Genomic DNA, 20,974 nt, shown 5'->3' with positions numbered 1-20,974 from the left:
CAAAACGTTCGATACATGATTTGACAAGACGCTCAAAGTAATTAGCAAGGCAGTTGACGTCCTGGTTGTCTGCAAGTGCACTAAACGTATCGAAATGATGAGATAAGGCATCAGTAATGGAGTTGTCGTCCGCACGAGTGAAATCAGGGAAACTAGTAAACGTGTAGGGGGATTTAGAAATTGGACAGGAGAGTGACACTAAAACGCCTCTATGGTCTGAAATACCATCGATTACGTCGCAAGAAAAGTCACGTTCGGCTAGGTTGGCGCTTAAAAAAACTAAGTCAAGGACGGAATTTAATCTGGTTGCGCTAGAAACAACCTGGGTGAGACCAAAGGACAAGGAAATGTTGATTAGTTCTTTACAAATAGCTGTGTCGCGACCGACTGCAGACAATGACGGCCAGTGGATGCCAGGGGCGTTGAAGTCACCCATACAGATAAAATTCGACGAAGCAATGTTGATCTCACTCATGAAGTTTGAAACAGCATGAAGAACATCAAGAGTAGAGCCGGGGGGACGATATATAACACTAATCACAATACGCAGATTGTGAAGGTAAATTTTACACCACACGGATTCTGTTTCTGGAGGAGAAGGCAAGACTGAGAATCGTATATCCGACCGGATAAGCAGTGCCACTCCACCACCAGTACCGCTAACTCTGTCTAAGCGCACGGCAACAAAACCGGGTGGAGTGAACTCAGATTCATAAATACCATTGTGCAGCCAAGTCTCAGTGATGCCGATAACATGGGGGGAATGAATAGATATAAGGGACAATAAATCAGGAAATTTTTTAACAATACTACGAGCGTTTATATTCAAGACAACAAGGTTCTCAAAATGACCAGGACGAATTCAGGAAGTGGATGGAAGGGAAGTCAAATGGCCAGACTCAGAAGAAACACGTTGAGCGTGTGCCATTACTAATGAGTTTGAACTGTCATCCCAGTTATAACGAACCTTGTTAATGAAAGCATGATCGTATCTCAACTTCACAACAGAACCGCTGTCCCGAAAAGAGGCTGATGCATCCCAGATTTTTTTCCGAATTAACCGAACCCTAGAAGAGAAGTCTTCTTTAATCACGAAATTTGAGCCCTTGAGTTTTGAAGCGTTCCTAAGAACCTCGGTTCTGTCGCTGAAGTTAGAAAGTTTAAGAATGACGGGACGAATGTAACCAGTGCGTGCTCTACCGAGCCTGTGGCAGCGCTCAATACGAGGGCAGCTAGTATTCAGGTGCTGAGTAAACACAGATGAAACTGCACTCATCAGGGTGGTAGCGTTTTCATCCATTACTTCAGAAATACCGTGTATTATCAGATTGTTTCTACGAGAATGGTTTTCAAGGCTATCATTTTTTAAGACCAAGTCCGTTACCTTAGTAGTCAAGGCATTTATTTCAGCGCGTAAATCACGCAGTAAACTAGAGTCTTTGGACATAGGAGTGGATTCTAGTGCATGAACACGTGACTCTAAAACATCAAAGCGACGCGCAACTGACTGTTGAAATGACTTAATTTCCGCAACATCTCGTGCCAACTGGGTCTGCCCCTCCAATAATTTAGAGAACATATCGGATACCGAAGGGTCGTTTTTATCATGGCTATCAAAGGAAGGGCGAGCATCGTCATTCTCATCGGGAGCAGAACCGGATGCACGCCTAGACTTAGACCGAGGGCCCGGGCCAGGGTTGATTTCCACATCTCCACTTAATAGGAGACAACTTGCGCAATACAATGCATGCGAACAGCAAGATACAAGACGTTGTGGGCAAGGGAGCAGCAGCAGAAAGCGATCATCAGATCGGATACACTCGGCATCAGAATAGTAACATACCTGCATGAAGAGCAAGCAGCGATTAAACATGGTGCCGGTGCCGCTGCAGCCTAGCCCACTGAAGAGACGATCCACGCGCTGGACATTTATACCGTCGGCTGCTGACGTCACAGACCGAGAGTTGTCGATGATTGGCTGATCAAAGGACAGGGCATCGGGGTGACTGGCATGCTGTAGCTTGAAGTGGGACACGCCGAGGTAATCGCATATGGTAGCGATAGCGCAGTTCTTGGGCAAGCACTCGATGACGTCCACGTGCTCGACCGCCGAGGGAGCCAAGTCAGACGAAGCAGTTCCAAGCCATGTGGCACCGCAAAGGGGGGGTACAGCAAGGAAGCCGAAGAACTGCATGAAGAGCAAGCAGCGATTAAACATGGTGCCGGTGCCGCTGCAGCCTAGCCCACTAGCTATCTAAAGCTTCATCAGGGATAACCGCAAATATGCGACCTCCACTGACGACAATATCGTTCTATAGGATACTATTTATCTCTTAATGTTCTGGATACGTATTCACACACACACAAAAAAAGATAGTTCTCACACCAGAATTTTTCGTTAGAATAGGCACCAAGCGATTGTGTACATGTTATAAACGAAGATGATTTGCCACTGGCAAAGAGTTATTACGAAGCGAAAGCTTTGTGAATTTGTCCCCAAATTTCTTTTCGAGAATCAGTCTTCCGCGAAACACTAGGTATATACCGCATATAAGACACTCAAAAGGATTGTTTTACAAAAAATCACTGTGAATACATACTTACGCCGTCGAGGAAAATTTTGTCGTTTACTTAGAACGTTGGGGACATATTGCCGAGAAGAGCGATGTCACACCAGCCACTTCTATGCTCGCTAACGCTGTCAAGTTCGCTTCGAGTACAATGCGCGTCATTAGGCACAGACTGCCTCTTTTATACAGATATCGCGCTCAACGGTTGTGCGAAACCGGAGGTCTGTAAAGAAGGAACAACTGAATTTCGCATACGCCGCGGGATGTACTCTAGTCCATCGCAGCGGAGCACTTTCTTTTTTTTTTTTTTTTTTTTAATAACGAATAGCTTTCCTTGGGCTCTTCCGCCCATTTTCGTGGTGGTCGGCCGGTGGTGCTCCGACATTCACCGACGATGCACGCGGTCTCCTCCCCGACCGAGTTTCGGGGCGTGTTCGTCGCCGAACGCCAACTCTTTAAAGCGCATGCGCGGTCACGCGAGAGTTTTGGAAAGTTGCGCGTCTGTTTCCCCACGCGCCGCTCGCGCAGCCATTCGCCAGATGCTGTCGCGTGAAGCTTCGCAGTTTGACACAGAAGCCAACTTCACAACCGCGCTGTTTTTGCACTGTTTGCTTTGCCACGGATGACAGTGCCAACACTCGTAACACTCGCTCGTTCGTCGTATTCGCTTGTGCCACAAAATGAGCCCTTGCCTTAAGGGTTTGCAGTTTACCAATTTTCTGCCTCGTTTGCAGCGTGATCATTTCAGGTTTCGTTACGTTTACTTGTACTGTTCAGCATGGACGCAGCAAGAAAACGCTACTAACGAAAACATTGGGGATGATGGTGATGGCTGTAGGTAATGTCCTTTGGATCTGGAGGGCATATATATATATATATATATATATATATATATATATATATATATATATATATATATATATATATATATATATATACACACACAGCCCTGACCAATATCTACCACAAGTTAACAAAAATGGAAATGGCCACCTATTGGCAGGTACGGAAATACTCTTGATGCAAAGACATTTATAGCACATGATATGCAGTTCAATATCATCGCAGTTTTTATTTGAGATAAATTTTCTGTCTGCAATGAGTAATTGTTATCTCAGCGTCACTATAATAGTAGCGACGGATAATAAAACGTTGAAGGTTGTTTTGACACTCGTTATCTCAGCTCCTGCAAGTACGGGAAGTGGGTTTCCAACATAATAAGAGGATGGTGAGGTGGCTGACCTTCGCGCAACTCACCTCCATGTGGAAACGTGTACAGCAACCGTAGAGCGTCTGATGCTCGGATGGAGCATTCGGGAAGAACAGCCTCCCTCTTCTCCCGACGCCGCCCTCTTCCCATGTTACGGCTGCGGGAGAGGAGGATGGCAGGCGCCTTCCACACCGGCGCTATTCCTCATGCAGACAACACACATGACACATCAGCTTATGTGCAGAGCCACCTATCAGTGCACATGTGCAGGTTGACGGCTCTGTTCGCTGCGAAATAACGTAATGAAGCGAAAAACCTGAAAATCCGCACTACAGCAAACGTAACATTTTAAGCGCACCAGTCCTTTAATAAAGCGAAAAGCTTTTCAGAAGCGTTTGGCCATTTGCTTACATTAACGATCATATTCAATGCTTTCCACACACCAGTTTTTTTTTATATGTATATCCATTCATGTGAGTGAATATTAAAGGATGTCGAATCACGCTTTTTTTTTTTCTCAGGCCTGCTGAACAGCGTAAGTGTAGACGAGGTCATGAGGCACGTTGTTTGGCAGTTCGAGAATGCGGAAGAGGATATCAAGCAGCAGTCCGAAAAGGTGAGCAATGCTGCATACATGCCGAGTAAGAGCTATGATCAAACCTGGGTTTTTATGCGGTAACTCTGGCAAGTGATCAGTATGCACGGAGAGTTGAACTCTATGTGTAGCTCGCTGCTATGAAATTTAACGCTGCCAGAAGGAAGCACAAGAAGATACTGTATATTACTAAAATAAACAGTAAAACGAAAACAAGCTTTTGACTTCCCATGTGTGCAGAGTTACCATGTGTTCTATTTATTTATTTAGCATCTGTAGCAAACTTCCATATTTAGTTCTTTCGCTAGTGTAAATACAGATCTGTTTTCTCTTCATTTGCATAGCGCAACTATTTGAGCTCGTGGTTCATAAAATGCATAAAAGGCAATAGCTTCTGCTCTGCGCAAACTAAAGACTTTGCCTCCGCAGAATGTGGTTGGCCTTACGGACTCAAAGGCCGCGTTACAACAAGCATACCGTGGTCTGCCATCCCTCAAGTTCCCACGCAAATCATTAGCCGTCGTGAAAGAACTCAACAACAAAGGCTTCAGAGTAAAGTTTCAGTGGATTCCCTCCCACATTGGTATCTCTGGAAACGAAAAAGCTGATGCGCTTGCATACGCAACGCTCTATATACCATCCTCCCAAAGTCAAGACTCCAAAGAGTAATCAAGTGCAAAAATATGACATTCGAAATCACTTTGCGTCGCTTTCGGTTCCACCACATATGCCCTGCGTAACCAAGAGATTGCACCGAGAGGAAGCCTCACTTCTATATCGCATAAGGAGGGAGGAGGGGAGAGTAGAATACAGGAAGGCAGGGATGTTAACCAGTCAACAGTCTGGTTGGCTACCCTACACTGGGGGATGGGAGAAGGGGAAGAGAAAGAAGGAATCGAATAAGGACAGGATCTGCTAATACACCGGACTGGTTATTTAAGACGAGGCGAATCAATTCTCCGAACTGTACGGCATGCAACGAGACAGGAGACATTGAGCACTTTTTGTGGTCCAAGATGAAAGAGACACTCTCCTGAAGAATCTGCAAAGGAAGGACCTTCCGCATGCGCGCCTGCAACACCTTATATTTCCCGAGGGATCAGTTATAGCCCGCAAAGAAACTTCACGTCTCCTCATCGAATTCTTAAGAGAGACTGGTTTGATGGACATATGGTGAAACCCTTCAGCGGTATTGTGCGAGACGCTCGGGCGGAGCAATTGCCGGCCTTGATTTCCAGGCTAAACCCACCTGTTGCTACAATTCACCACCACCAGCACCACCACGCAGGCTGTTCGCACCTACGTGTAGTTCTGCGCATGTGCGACTTGACAAAAGCAGCGTTAAATACCCGCTTCTACCATGTGCAGTATTAATTCACCGAATGAAAACCCACAGTCACACAGTCGCTACAATCTGGTCTGTTGTGAACCGTCTACCCACTCGCGTGCAACCACAACCAGTAATCCCGCTCTAAAAAACGGGCAAGCCCTCGCAGTACACCACTCATAATACAATACACTGCTTCTGTGCGCGTCCACGGATGGCGCTTCATATACCGGCGGTGACAAGCTCCAACTGTCGCGTTTCATTCCCAAAATACAGCATATATACGGCAGTGAGTCGGCCCAGACATGTTAAACGAGCTTAGCCTCGATCCGCAAAAAGGGTGAACTATGTTTCAGAGCGCAGCCCTTAGGCGCCCGTTCCTTCGGTGAGCGTCCGCGTTGTCCGACAGCGTCGGCGTAACGGAGCCAACGAGCGCCGCGAAAAAAAGAAATTAGGGGGTTTTACGTGCCAAAACCACGATCTAGTGATGAGGCACGCAGTAGTGGGGGACTCCGGAATAATTTGGGCCACCTGGGGTTCTTTAGCGTGCACCTAAATCTAAGTAGCCCTCCACACCTCAAGCAGGGTGCCATGCGGTGGGGAGGGTTACGCTCGTCCGCCGCGTCCGCTGCTGAGGTCGGTCTGGGGTACCAGCTTGTGTGACGGGGATCACTGCTCCTGCAAGGAGCGATGGCCAGCGGCCACGAGTAAGGCTCGATGTGACGCTCCCTTGGGTGTTGTCGCCGCTGACACTGGTGGCACGACTTCAGCGCGACGAAGGACCACTGTCGTCGTTGGTGAAACGAAAGCGTGAGAATAAAAGCGTAGTTCCGCGCAAGACGGGTTGTGCGGAGACGATGGCTACGATGTGGCACCAGAGAAAATGCGCGTCGTCTCTATGGAAACAAAGCGCTGCATGAGCGGAGGTCTGTCTGCGGCGGCTGCTGTGAAACCCACCCTCGCGTCATCCACGCGTTGCCTCTCGCGATCTCCCGATTAGCGTGGCAGACGCGCAGCACTTCGCTCCATTTGGAACGCGCCGCACGAGACAGGTTGTCCGGGCCAGCCATTATATCGCGAAATGAAAACACCTATAGATCTGTGCTCGAATTTCACATTAGGGCGTATCTTAAACGTCGGTGAATTTTTTTGATCCTACATCATATCCGGTTGCGCGGGTCGCAAGAGGAACATCATTAACAACACCCGCTACGAGACGGACGAGAACTTAAATTTATACGAATGCACCGACGTGCCGCGTCGGTGCTACCAGCACAAAAGGCGCTGCTCGGTGCCTGCCCAACGGAGTGGCAACACGCATCATCACGCTGTTAATTCGCTTGGTCATCGTGTGCTGAGAACACTGTGGGGTCTATGTTAGTATACATAGCAGGCTCCGCTATAACCACAGAAAATATTTCATTCTCATCAAGGGACTTTCATTAGTAATCAGTCACCGCCCCTTAATTGGCCGTGCAATTTTACTAAGCGCTTGGGACCGAGATTTGCGCCTGGTATTAGCCGAGGTCTTGCATGCCGGGCTATTAATAAGACACAGACGATAGCGCCGTTTCAGGCACTATCGGAATCAGGAAATCAGGACCACGGAATCAGGAAAAAACATCGAATTTTCGAACACTTTGTAACCGTAGCTGGCAAAACCGTTAAGTACTGTTCTTTTGAATTATGCTAGCACGGGCCGGAATCCTGAACACAAGGAAGCGTACCTAGGCTGCAATAAATATTCAGCTCTTTCACTTACCTTTTGACGCTGACTGTACAGGGGTTCAATAGTTGATATATCGGGCACAGGGCGTGAATGCAGGACCTCTAACGTGTGCAATTCAGATCTCGCGGCCCCAAAATTATTGTTTTCTGCTTCGACGTTGCCTGAAGAAAGCTAATGTCGCAAAACACAATAGTACCGCCTTGGAAACGAAAAGAGAATGTTCAAAAGGGGAAATCCACGTCGTTGGCCAAATCACTAGCCGGTGGTCACGCTAGGTATAACTGCATAGCTGCTGCAATTTGTTACGGATGTTGATATTCGCATCGACTTACAATGGCCTTCGCTCTATCCTCCCAATGTCGTCATAGAAAATATGGTGTCTTTCCGACAACTTTTTGTTGCTTTCATAGATATTCCATTGAAATGCAACAGAAGATTGCGCATTACTCTTGCAAGTGATGTGCGGAATTTTCTTTTTTTGTTATGTTGAGACATGTTTGCCATCACGAGGCTATTTCTACGTCTGAATAACGGATGTTATACCTTCCTGGTATAAGATGAAAATCTACAAATTATACACTTATGCCGAGCTATCTTACCAGGAGTTCTTTTTTTGCCTTGTTATCATATACGTGTTTATTGTTCGAAAATTATTCCAAGAGCTTTCAGGTCTGTGCCCATGTGTGCGAGATAAGTGGGGTCCATATGAACGCCCCGGGGACAGGCTCTTCCGAATAACTGAACCCAATCTCGAAGGCTATTGCTTTTGCTGGCTGCATGTGCCAGAAGCGATAGCGAGAGCCGAAAATACGTCATAGCCGCCATGTATAGGGTGCTAACCAATTAAATCGTTTAAAATATTAAACTCGGGCTGTGGTCTGTGAGCGCTTGAGGAATTAACGATATAGTCGGCTGAATCATTTTTAATATATGGGAATCTATGTTAAAACTTGCTGCTTTTACATTAGGTACTGCATTTCGTAAGAGCCGTTTTGAAAATCTAATCATTATCAGAATTTGGTTTTCTAGTGTTATCGAAATTTTTCATTTCAAATGACGGCGACCTTCTTAGCTAATTCACTCAATCAGCTGCACCGCGCAAAAGCTTCTACTGTTTGGGATTTTTTTACATAAGCTTTTTTTCTACATTAGACATTTTTGGTCGTAAACATTATTACTAACCAGCAACGCAGGTGTAGCATCTATAAATTATAGACTATTTCATTCTCCGTTTAGTGACACTGGGTAAGTTTAACAGCTGCTCAGCACACTGCGTTTGCTTATTTGTCATGCTAACCTTATTTTCGGCCTGTCCTGTGTGGACACTTGCAGCTGGGCAAAGCCATCGAGACCATCACGTACATTTTCGACTTTGACGGATTCGCCCTCTCCACACTGGCTTCGAAAGCAGGTGAGCAACATTCACCCTGATGGTTGGGCGATTCGCGGTAGTCACGTGAGCACTGCAATCTTCACTCACAGGTGCTGCATTGCCAGCTCAAAGAACAATCGTTCAAATTACCATAACAGTACTGTTGCACATTGGATGGTGTAAGACTTGAGATAGGCGCTCACTTCGGGCTTTATACTTTAAGATTGGCCTGCGACGTCATTCCTGGTATAGTACAGTTTATTGATCTAGCACTAGCTAGTATCAGCTGCTAGTCTGGATAATTAAGTTAATTGCCCAGTGAACACGAGGGCGCGGTTCGTTGCCTGACTGGGGTGGTTGCCTTCCGAATGGTGTGGAATGCATAAACGCCCGTTTACCAGGCCTTGTGTGCGCCCTGAAGAATTACAGATGGTTAAAATAAATCCAGTGACCTCCACCACAGCGTCTCGTAGTTTGTGTGTTGCTTCGGAAAGTTAAACCCAATCAATCAACCAGTCAATCAATCACCCAATCGACCGATCAAAATATTGGACATCTAATTCACAAATGCTGCTCCTGAATCGTGCCATGCCAGCGGTGAGTGAAGGGTGCAGTGCGTGATTATTTACATTCGCGTCTTATATGCCTATTTATTTATTCGGAAGACCTAAAAATAAACATCCCATGTTCGTGAATCAATGCAAGTTTTTTGCTGACTTCGATCGCACGAGATTCCACAGTTGCTCAGCGGGCTTGACCAGACCGTCGATAAGGGCTCTTGCTAGAAGTAGGCCCCGACAGGACTGTTTGTCTCCCAGCTATAGACAAACGAAGCCAAACAGCACAGCTCACCGAATTCGCCTGTAAGTCACTTTCACTCGGAGCTATGCACATGGCGTCTGCCGTGCGGACAACCAGAACTGCGTGAATGCCTCCTAGAGCCTGCGACTATGCAACACGTTCTTTTGTTGTCGTCGTCGTCGTCGTCGTCGTCGTCGTCGTTGTTGTTGTTGTTGTTCGAATGTCATGAGTATGTGCCTCAATCGGAAACGCTCGCTTCTACGCTGACAGGCGTTGGAATGCAAGCATTATCAAAGGGTACCATTTTGTCCCCATCGTAGCGACCGCCCGGCCGCAGAACCAGCTACGAACATTGTTACGGACCTGTCTGGAAACACCGTATCGAACATGAAACTTAAGGCAAACCGCATTGTTACGTAGTTATTGCATATGCGGTATTTCTTTTTTCTTATGTCGTAATTGAAGTAGAAGGTAAGGAACCGAGGTAACCAGTAGGTAAGCTCTCCCAAGTAACAAAGCACCTAATAAAGAAACGACAAAGAATGAAAGCCTCCAACTCAAGAGATCAGATAGAATTCCCGAATTGTCAAAACTAATCAACAAGGAGAAAATAAATGACATTCGAAATTATAACGTGAAAAAGACTAAGGAAGTAGTAAACAATGAATTTAGCCTGAAAACAGTGAGAAGGAAACTAGGCATCCGACAAACCAAGATGTATGCACTAAAAGATAGACAGGGTAATATCACCAGCAATCTCTGAGCTATAGTAAAAGCAACGGAAGAATTCTATACTGACCTGTACAGTACCTAAAGAAGCCACTATACCGCCATTCAAAGCTGTCAAAAACAGGTTACAGAGGCTCCTTCTGTATCTAGCGATGAAGTTAGAAGGGCCTTGCAAGACATGAAACGGGGAAAAGCATCAGGAGAATATGGACTACCAGTCGATTTAATCAAAGATGGTGGAGACATAATGCTTGAAAAACTAGCGGCCTGATACGAACTGCCCATTGCTTCAAAGGTCCCAGAGAACTAGAAGAATGCCAACGTTATACTAATGCTCAAAAAGGGAGACATTAAAGAATTGAAAAATTATAGGCCCATTAGCTTCCAATATTATATAAAATATTCGCCAAGATGATCTGCAATACAATAAGAGCAACACTGGATTTTAATCAACCAAGGGAACAGGCAGCTTTCCAGAAGGGATACTTTACAATGAATCGCATCCATGTCATCAATCACGTGATTGAGAAATCCGCAGAGTACAATCAGCCTCTCTATACGGCTTTCGTGGATTACGAAAAGGCATTCGGTTCAGTCGAAATACCAGCAATCATAGAGGCATTACGTAAGCAAGGAGTACAGGACGCTTACGTAAATATCTTGGAAAGTATCTACAAAGATTCCACAGCTACCCTAATTCTCCACAAGAAAAGTAGGAAGGTATCTATAAGGAACGGGGTCAGACAAGGAGACGCCATCTCTCAAATGGTATTCACTGCATGCTTGGAAGATGTATTCAAGCTATTAAACTGGGAAGGCTTAGGCGTAAGGATCAACGGCGAATATATCGGCCACCTTAGATTACATTGTCCTGTTCAGCATCACTGGGGACGAGTTTCAACAAATGATTGAGGACCTTAACAGAGAGAGTGTAAGAGTGGGGTTGAAGATTAATATGCAGAAAACAAAGATTACGATCAATAGCCTGGCAAGGTAACAATATCGCCAGTCAGCCTCTAGATTATGCGAAGGAGTACGTTTGCCTAGGACAATTGCTCACAGGGGACGCTGATCATGAGAAGGAAATTTACAGAAGAATAAAAATGGGTTGGGCGTATTCGGCAGTTATTGTCAGATCTTCACTGGAAGCTTACCATTATCATTAAAAAGAAAGGTGTACAATCTACGCATTCTACCGGTGCTCACATATGGGGCAGGAACTTGGAGACTGACAAAAAAAACTCGAAAACAAGTCAAGGGCCACGCAAAGAGCGATAGAACGAAGAATGTTGGGCATAACGTTAAGAGACAGGAAGAAAGCGGTGGGGATCAGAGAGCAAACGGGGATAGCCGATATTCAAATTGACATTAAGATTTAAAAAAAATGGAGCTGAGCAGGTCATGTAATGCGTAAGTTAGATAACCGGTGGATCATTAGGGTTACAGAATGGCTACCAAGAGAAGAGAAGCGCAGTCGAGGACGGCAGAAGACTATAGGTGGTGTGATGAAATTAAGAAATTCGCAGGCGCTAGCTGGAATCGGTTGGCGCAGGGCAGGAGTAATTGGAGATCGCAGGGAGAGGCCTTCGTCCTGCAGTGGACATAAAATAGGCTGCTGCTGATGATGATGAACCATCGTTCATCATTTTTTTCTTTCGTCCCCTTTCTTCATTTCGCTCTGCAACATAGCGGAGTAGAACACACTAGCTGAAGCCGACCTCTCTGCCTTTCGTATAGCGAATGTTCCTCTGACGAATGCTGGCATCGAAGAGCAGATGGGGGGGTCAAGGTGCGGCTCGGAGCTCGTTTCTCAAAATGTCTACAAACGACAGCAGGTAACTGGTAATTCTTGCACTAGTCCTCTTCACATGAAGCAGAAGTACGTACTCGATGTAATGACCGTCGGAATGCCGGTCATTAATAACTTTATCCTCAACTGCTCCTGCACGCCTCCTCACATAGCCGTCGTCCTTGAGCACCCACTATCGGCGTCTCTTGTGTCAGTCTGGCTTCGTTCCAAAGGTTGGCAATGCTTGCAGATCGCATGTTCCAGCTCCGGGCACTTCAGTGGTCAGCTGCTCATCGATGTGGGCGATTGCTATGATGGAATAGAAAAAGTAGTTTGTAGCAAAAACGAATAAAACAAATGAAATGTCTCTCTGCACTATAGTACAACATACGTAAGCTAATGAAAGATAAATAAGCTATACTAATGCCAATGGCACATTATCAGAAAGAGAAAGAAAAAAACGCGTCTAATCTGCAACCTGGGTCCTCCCAGTAAAGGCGACAGGTAGGGTGGCTGTCAGATCGGCGGTTAGCTTCACCGTGGGGTAACTAATTTTCTTTGATTTGTAACGCGCTCATTGTTTCTTCTTTTTGTCGTTCACCGTTTTTCGCTGGATTATTGTTGTCATACGGTGCAAGGCGTGCCTACTGTATGCGAAGTTTCTTCTAAGTTGTCGCCTATGCTATATTGCGAACGGGTTTCCTCTGATAAGAGTGCGTGAGCGAACCGTAAAACAAGTGTAAATATAGGACTAACGATTGTGCTCGCCGCAATCTGTGCGATTTAGTGTTGCTCCTCTCTTTCTCTCTGGGCACAATCTCGACCAATAAAAGGTTACTCGTCAATATGCTCTATAGTGCTTGCTTCTTAACCGCCACCGCAACGTAACAATGCGTTAAAGGCATACCTTTGCGCAAACCAGAAGCAAATAACAAACCAGCAAACAAAACAACGTGCGTTTACACCAGTCTGGCAGAACCCAAGCCATTTCACACCATGCGTTTTATTCACTGTTATCAATTATTATTATTATTATTATTATTATTATTATTATTATTATTATTATTATTATTATTATTATTATTATTATTATTATTATTATTATTACTAGTAGGAGTAGTCAAGGGCCCTGTGAGGACCGTTACATTACACGTTTATAAGCCTGTCTGCACAAATCTGGGGATGCATTTCACGATTGTCCATTTGTCCTCAACGACAGGGCAATCATGGTGGGATTCAAGAGTACACTGGAAAAGAATGATATCACTGTGATATCAAGGATAACTTTCTCTGATATGTTGAAATTTCAGCAACGTAAAATGTATCCATGACTTTGCGCCCTTGCGTGGACGTAACGAAGAGGTGGCAGTGTGGTCAGCTAGAGATAAAATGCACTGCAACGTTGAAGAAGAAAGGAAAAGGCCTTACTTGCGCCTTGCAAAGGCTCGGCTAATATTCTAATTTCGGAATACCCATCGAATAACTTCTGTGATTTTATTCACTTTCCGCTGAAGAAGTTGGTATTTCATGCTTTCGAGTACCCGCGAGTTGCCTATTGATGGGGTATGCCACTCGTATTAATACTTCCGTCTTGCATAAAGGCAGCGATTGGTCTGACGACCTGCACGGACAAGTTAGCGTATTTCTCTGTATACAGCTCGCACCGATCTAAGCAAGGGCAGCTTTGTTTTATACTGCCTGAAGGGGCTGTTTCCCTTTTTTTTTCTTTTTCTCGTTCTCATCGTAGAACAGGCTGCGCTTGTGAGAGTAATGTGGTCTCAGGTGTTCTAGGGCTTTGTGAGAATAAGAGCCGTTTTCAAATATAACCAGCCAACCTTTACGCGTTCTTCGAACGACAGAACATTGAGTGGCAGCATATTTAAATGTACTTCGAGTGACAGAACATTAAAATGAACTTTTGCTACCGTGACCGTAAAAACTGCAGCGGAATTTACGTTTATTTGTACGTACTGTCAATCCCTATTTGCGATATACCGGGAGGGCTAATACGAAATGGAGAATTCTTTAAGTAATAACTTAAGGCTGGATAAACATATGATAGACATAATATTAATAATCGCAAGTTTACTACATCAGAATAACTGTTATTCTAATCTATTGCCAAAAACACTTTTATCCGTCATTCTCCTATACGCCTATCTACTAAGCAAAAAAATTAAATACCTTCCACTGGCAGAAGGTATTACGTGCAGCTTTTACCCGCGTCTTTGTTGTCCTTTACATATACAGAATATCTGAAACAAACAATCGATAATAGATGTCAATATGCAAAGAATTATCAAAATATTCGAACTCGATAGAAAATATTTAATAGTTAAATACGCTTGTGGCAAATGAGTCCAAGCCCGCAAGTTAGACGAAGGTACCTTAAGCAGCTTCGTGCTTCACTCCAGTGGATGACAATTTGCCCTTCTCAATAAACGCGCTTAGTTCACACGCCTGGTGCGACAACTAGGTGCCGGTCTTCAGCAATAAGCTAGCCCAATCTCATCGCGTCGTGTAATGCAGGAAGCGAGTATAGGCTGAAGCGTTGCGCGTAGTTGGGTTAGTTAGGTGCGTACCGAGGCGGTACAAGCGCGCTGACGTGAGAAATGACGCGTGCCGGAAAAAATTTAAACCACCGACTCGATTATGCTCAGCACGGAGCGGAGAACCATTTCGCCGCCGTTGACTGCGTATGCAGTCGAGGCGCGGTGCGCAGGGAATTCCAGCTACTCAACCTGCGATTGAGAAAGGCACCTGTAAGCTGCTCGGCCGTAGTTTGATTGCGCCCGTATTTCGATTCCCTCTCTATTCGTTCTCCTTTCCTTGCTATATCTTTCTTTTCTCGTATTTTTTTTTTATCGAAGTCACGCTGGAATAGCGAGGACTAGCAGCAAAGCAGGAAAACGCCGCTACGGACAAACGCGTCTTTTCTTTTTCTTCTTTTTTTTTTTATTTTGGGGGATGACAAACGCCTCATCTTTCGTGCAGTTACAAAACTGGACGTTTGAAATCGCGCGAGTCTCGTCTCGTCTCGCCTTCGGGGATTATGTCATTCACAATCGCCAAGGCCGTGCGGTCGAGCTGCGGAACACGAGGTCGCGGGTTCTTTCGCCGACCGTGGTGGTCAGACACACTTCGACGATGTCAATATCGAGGCGTCCGTGCACTAGATCTCAAAATTAATCTGCAGCCTTTCGCTATAGGAATCTCGTTGCCAAGCTGTGTAGGTGCTGAATAGTAGCAGTTATTCTTACTAAGGTGGTGTTATACAAAAAAATTGGAGTCTAGAGTTTGAACAACAGATGGCGTTGTAGAACATGTGCGTTAGATAGCTTAAGAAACGTAATTTAAGAAGGTTTCCTGTTTCCCGAGGCCCAGTACCTGAGAATAAGGGGAGGGAGTGTGTAGATTTTACATAGGCCTGTGTACATTACCATTGCTACCATTACTATAAAGCAATAAATCCCTGGACACTCACCTCAACAGTTGTAGTGTTGATTTTCAACAGCTTCGCTGGACATCCGCTTTCGTAGGGCCGGAATCGTGACTCTTTTTTTTTTTTTTTTTTTTGGCGTCCGTGTTCTGAAAGCTTCTGTGGACCGGTTCGAGGTGCGCTGTGGTGTGATACCGTGTACAGAAAGTGCTGAACACTTACCGGACGTAAGACATGCGAAAAACGCAGTTGATTTCATCAGGTCGTGTCCAAAGGCTCGATTCTCAACACAGTATACATTGTAGGCTGTGTATGCGTACAGCAGACATTGTATGCATACACAACGTACAATGTCTTTAGGCCAAGTCGCCAACCGCCATGTTTTCACGGAAGTGCGTGCTCAAATCGCGTATCGTTTGGTTTTCTCTCTCGATTTAGCTTAACAGTTCATTGGTGTCAACATTCCAAGGCTACACTTAGCCGGTGACTGACCCTGTTGCGATGGCATCGACGAGCACCAAAACTTAGTGTTCCTGCGCTGGTTTTGGCACCGAACTATGGAACTTGCTCAGTGAGCTAGACATTCATGGCATTGAATCATAACAGTGGCTCCTTCATCATCATCATCATCAGCCTGGTTACGCCCACTGCAGGGCAAAGGCCTCTCCCATGCTTCTCCAACAACCCCGGTCATGTACTAATTGTGCCCATGTCGCCCCTGCAAACTTCTTAATCTCATCCGCCCACCTAATTTTCTGCCGCCCCCTGCTATGCTTCCCTTCCCTTGGAATCCAGTCCGTAACCCTTAATGACTATCGGTTATCTTCTCCCCTCATTACAGGTCCTGCCCATGCCCATTTCTTTTTCTTGATTTCAGCTAAGATGTCATTAACTCGCGTTTGTTCTCTCACCCAATCTGCTCTTTTCTAATCCCTTAACGTTACACCCATCATTCTTCTTTCCATAGCTCGTTGCGTCGTCCTCAATATAAGTAGAGTGGCTTTAAGCGGCTCCTTAAGACCATGTAATCAATTGTTTAAAGGAATGTAACAAGTTCAACGTCGAATGAGACGGTGAGGACAGACGATGTGTTCTCAGATTCGACAGCTTTAAACTTTCGAAAAGTAAGGCCATGCTATTATTAAATTACATTTTGTGACCTGTTATTTGATTCTCAACTCTCTTGTTGTCAACATAAGCACAATCAAATGGCCGACCACAATATACAACCCACAAGAATATCTTGGCTGCTAGTTGGTGAATATTTGTTAGCACAATTGTTTGCGGGATAAAAAGAAACACAACCACTTAAAGACACATTGCGCCCGTCCTGTCAATGCTTTCTTTGGGATTGTTTCTTTTTTCCTGGCAGCCAATTTATTTATTTTATTTTATTTGCACATGCTGCAGCCCCGTAGGAAGGCTATTGCAGGAGTAGGTTAAAACTGTGTTGAAGAAAAAATAAAGTGAAATCAACAATGACCCTTACAACATTTGCGACTCTGTTCGTACGACAATCAAAGAAGTAAAAAATCGTTTTCTTCGATCCTAAGAGCAACGAAACAATGAAATGCGCACACATAATCCTAAACAAAACCTAATTTAAGCAGTTACACATACTGGCTTTCATAGAGAGCAATTTCTAATTCGCCTATCGTGAGTGAAAGAAGGCAGTCAGGTGTGGAATCTTATACTTCTATAGTGCGGGGAAAGCAGCTGTACTTGAAAGTATTTGTACGGGCACGGAAAGGGTTAACATTAAGCTCGTGGAAGTTACGTGTGCAAGAATGCTTGGTGAAAGATATGCAAGCTGTGTTTGAAGTATGATAGGACATGTTAATTATGTTGTGCAATATATCTAATGATTCAACGTCACCATGTACAGAAATTATTGTCAGTTTCAGCGTAAGGATTGAACAATCTCTCAATTCACTGCGAAAAATGTATACATTTCCATTCAAGGATGTTCAAAGATAGTCTTAAGCAACTGTCCGCGAGTTAGTGCCTACCAAATGCATCGCGAACCATTTTTTGTTATTCTGCGAATTTGTCTGTTGTGGGGCTGGGACCTCACGACTAAAACAGCACATATGCTAGTTCGCTTCTTCCAAAAGCTGGCTGTCAAATGCAACCTCTTTCTTCTTAGCTATATCCTGAATATTGCATTGGCTTTCATTTTCTTTTGTGAAGTCTACCGTTACGTTTTCGCCTGTTGAGCTGGTCAATTATTTCTTACACGTTATTTTCCGAGTTACCTAACAGCGCGATGACATTTGCATATACCGAATTTCTTGACTTTGTCAGTCTGAATAACCGATATATCCCACCTAAGCGTGTTGAACCATTATGGCAGATACCGTCGGACAGTTTGTGTTCCCTTGTAGAATTCACATTCTCGCTTGCTATCTTCCCCCTGCACAAGTGAATGGGTGTGGTATGTGGGCGCCTTCACGTTATCTCCATCATCATAATCAACCCGTTCATGTCCATAACAGTATCTGGGTGTGATACTTATCGAAGTACCCGGCGATGTCCAATTATCGTTTCTATGCGTCAGCCGACTTCGTGGTACGCCTGCAAATTTCCTAATATGATAATCCTACAGCATAATTTCTCACATTCGATCGCCTTTGCCTCCCTTTGGCACCCTTTGCAGTAATGTAAAAAGAAAACTGCCGATTACCAGTTGAATGCTCTAAATGGCTAGGCCATCTCCGTCTTTCTTCTAATCTCAACTAGTGTGTCAGAAATCCATATTTGCTTCTAATGTGCACTGCCGTCTTCCTGTTACGTGGCAACTGTTACGCTTATCAGTTCCCCTTTTGTTGCTTGTTTTAAAGTTCTTACGAGTAGCGTCGCTTTAGGGTTCCCGTATGCCATTCTGTGCCACTAGCCCGGGAGAAAGTCCTGGCACTTCGCTTTCATTTGTTCAGTGCCGCTTCTGGTCTCACGTTTCTCGTTTTCTTTCTTTTTTTTTCTTTTTCAGTGATTGACTACCTTACAAATCTCATGTGCATCTTCGAGGACAACTATCCAGAGAGGCTTCACAAGGCGTTCGCCATCAACGGTACGCTTGCGACGGTATGAGACGGTACCGTGGGTACCGGGCAACCATACGCCTGCCGTGAATGGTGGCTAAGATAGGGCTCGTTTATGCTAACGGCACAGAACAAAGAATGCCTTGCCGGACTTGATGGTTCAGACTTTGAATATTTGAAGCGTACGCGCCTGCTTTGTTTCACCAGATACATCATTAGTCTCGTACGGAAGAGAGAGAGCGTGCGAGATAGGGGATGAGAAAGGCCGGGAAGTTAGCCGGAAGATAGATATCCAGTTTGCTACCCTGCACTGGGGAAGGGGGAAGGGGAGACAAAAAGATCTTAAATAGTGCACACAGATGAAGAGTGGGAGAGGGCAAAGTAAAAAATGAGAAGCACACACACACAAAGGAACGCAGGAGTATCACCGTCGTTCAAGCAGGCCGCTTTACCCGCGGAAACCTCAGTTGCGCCTTCACCGCCGTATGGTAGCATGAGACGGTACTCCAAGATTGTCTGCTCAGAAAGCTGCCGGTCATAGAGGTGTCCCAAAGCCGTTATGAACGACTGCCTCTGGGAGCTGTACCGAGGGCAATGACAGATGATATTTTAGTAATGGTTCTGGCCGCAAAGAAATAAGGCATGGAAAATAGAATAAAAGACACGGACAGGTGCACTTCGCGCCTGTCCGTGTCTCTTATTCTGTTGCCCGTCTCTTTTTTTTTCGCCTAAAACCATATCTAAAAACCATGTACCAACTAGCCCACCAGCAGAGGTTACTAAACAGAGGATATGTTCGAATGTTTCCTCGCTGCCGCAACTATCACAGGTAGCACTGTCAGTCATTCCGATGCGGCAAGCAACTGCATTTGTGAAAGACACTCCTAGCCATAGTCGGCAGAGAACAGTTGTCTCGATTTTGGATAGTCCAGATAGAATGCGTAGTCGGAGCGATGGGTCCAGACGGTGCAGTCGAGTATGTCGGAAAACTGGCGTGTTCCACATGGATCGTGTGGCATCACGCGCTAGTTTGCGAAGCTTTGCTGCTGCGTCAGTTCTTGATCGGGAGATGGATTCCTTCACGGCATTTTCGTGAGCTTTCCTAGCAGCTTCAACGGCGTTTTCGTTGCCCTTGATGCCCCAGTGGCCTGGCAGCCACTGAAAAGGGATTTCATGACCTTTCTCTGCTAGCTGGTGATATAACTGCCTTACTTTTAGCACAAGTTGGTCTTGTGGCCCATGACGTAGAGCGGACAGCACACAATTCTGACGTACTGAGTGCTGACGTACCCCACGTTTTCCCTCCAAGAAATGTGAAAAGGTGTGAAATGGCCGTTAGGCGTTTCTTCAGGTGGACCACTTGGGGACTCCACCTGAAGTCTCGATCAATGATCGCCCCTAAGAATCTGTGCGTCCTGGCGTAACGTAGATTTTCCCCATTGATAAATATGGTGTGGGACGCCATTGGCTTCCACGTAAACGCGACCAGCGTAAATTTCTTAGGTGAAATCTGGAGACCTTGTTCACCAAGATACGCCGATTTTGAAGTCGCGGCTTTTTGACGCCTCGCGCGCGCCTGAGGATGGGTTACACCTGATGTCTACACGCATATGTCATCGGCGTACATTGATATCGGCGTGCAACACTTGGTATGCGTTCCACGAGACCTACAAGGACAAGATTGAATAGTGCGGGGCTCAAGACGCCACCTTGTGGAACACCGTGGTGTATGTAGGGTTGAGATGCCGGACCGTCATCAGTCTGCACATAAAAAGACCTCATGTGCAAGTAGTTGCGGGTCCACCGGTACACTCGGCCACCAAGACCAACCGATTCAAGAGCATCAAGTATAGTGCTATGAGCAACATTGTCATAAGCTCCTTTTACGTCAAGAAACATGGCGACGGATAACCGTTTACATGTCTTTTGTTGTTGGACGTAAGGGACCAGATTGATGGCATTATCAATGAAGCAGCGGAGATGTCAAAAAGCGGCCATAGCGTATGGATAAACTTTGCAGCCTTCCAGGTACCACTCCAATCTGGCAAGGATCATGCGTTCGATCCAGTGACCTACGCAACTAGCCAGCGCGATGGGCCGGTATGATGTGAGCTCTAGTGGTGACTTGCCAGGTTTGAGTGGTACCAGACGGCTTGTCTTCCATTCTTGAGGAACGTTTCCATCCCGCTGGAATCCATTGCATTTATCCAGCAACGAATTTCGTGCCCGCTCACCCAGATGGCACAAGGTGCGGTACAATATGCCATCTGGTTCAGGCGACGAAGACCGATTACGCAATGCAAGAACCGCATCAAGCTCCTCGGTGGTGAAAGGCAGGTCCATGTGTGAATCCCGTGAATGCGGCTTGATGCTAT

The 20,974-nt window shown here is 45.5% G+C and overlaps 1 protein-coding gene across 1 annotated transcript in view; it reads left to right on the top strand.

Moving 5' to 3' along the window:
* Positions 1-20,974, top strand: part of LOC126541972 (SEC14-like protein 2) — a 72,240-nt gene that overhangs the window by 38,046 nt on the left and 13,220 nt on the right. Inside the window, exons 6-8 of the mRNA XM_050188945.3 lie at positions 4,302-4,396; positions 8,764-8,842; positions 18,548-18,628. Of these exons, the coding sequence (XP_050044902.1) occupies positions 4,302-4,396; positions 8,764-8,842; positions 18,548-18,628 (255 nt within the window). The remainder of the gene's footprint in view (positions 1-4,301; positions 4,397-8,763; positions 8,843-18,547; positions 18,629-20,974) is intronic.

Source organism: Dermacentor andersoni, chromosome 3, assembly GCF_023375885.2.
Source record: "Dermacentor andersoni chromosome 3, qqDerAnde1_hic_scaffold, whole genome shotgun sequence".
Classification (NCBI taxonomy): Eukaryota; Metazoa; Arthropoda; class Arachnida; order Ixodida; family Ixodidae; genus Dermacentor; species Dermacentor andersoni.
This window is presented reverse-complemented; position numbering and strand designations above follow the sequence as displayed.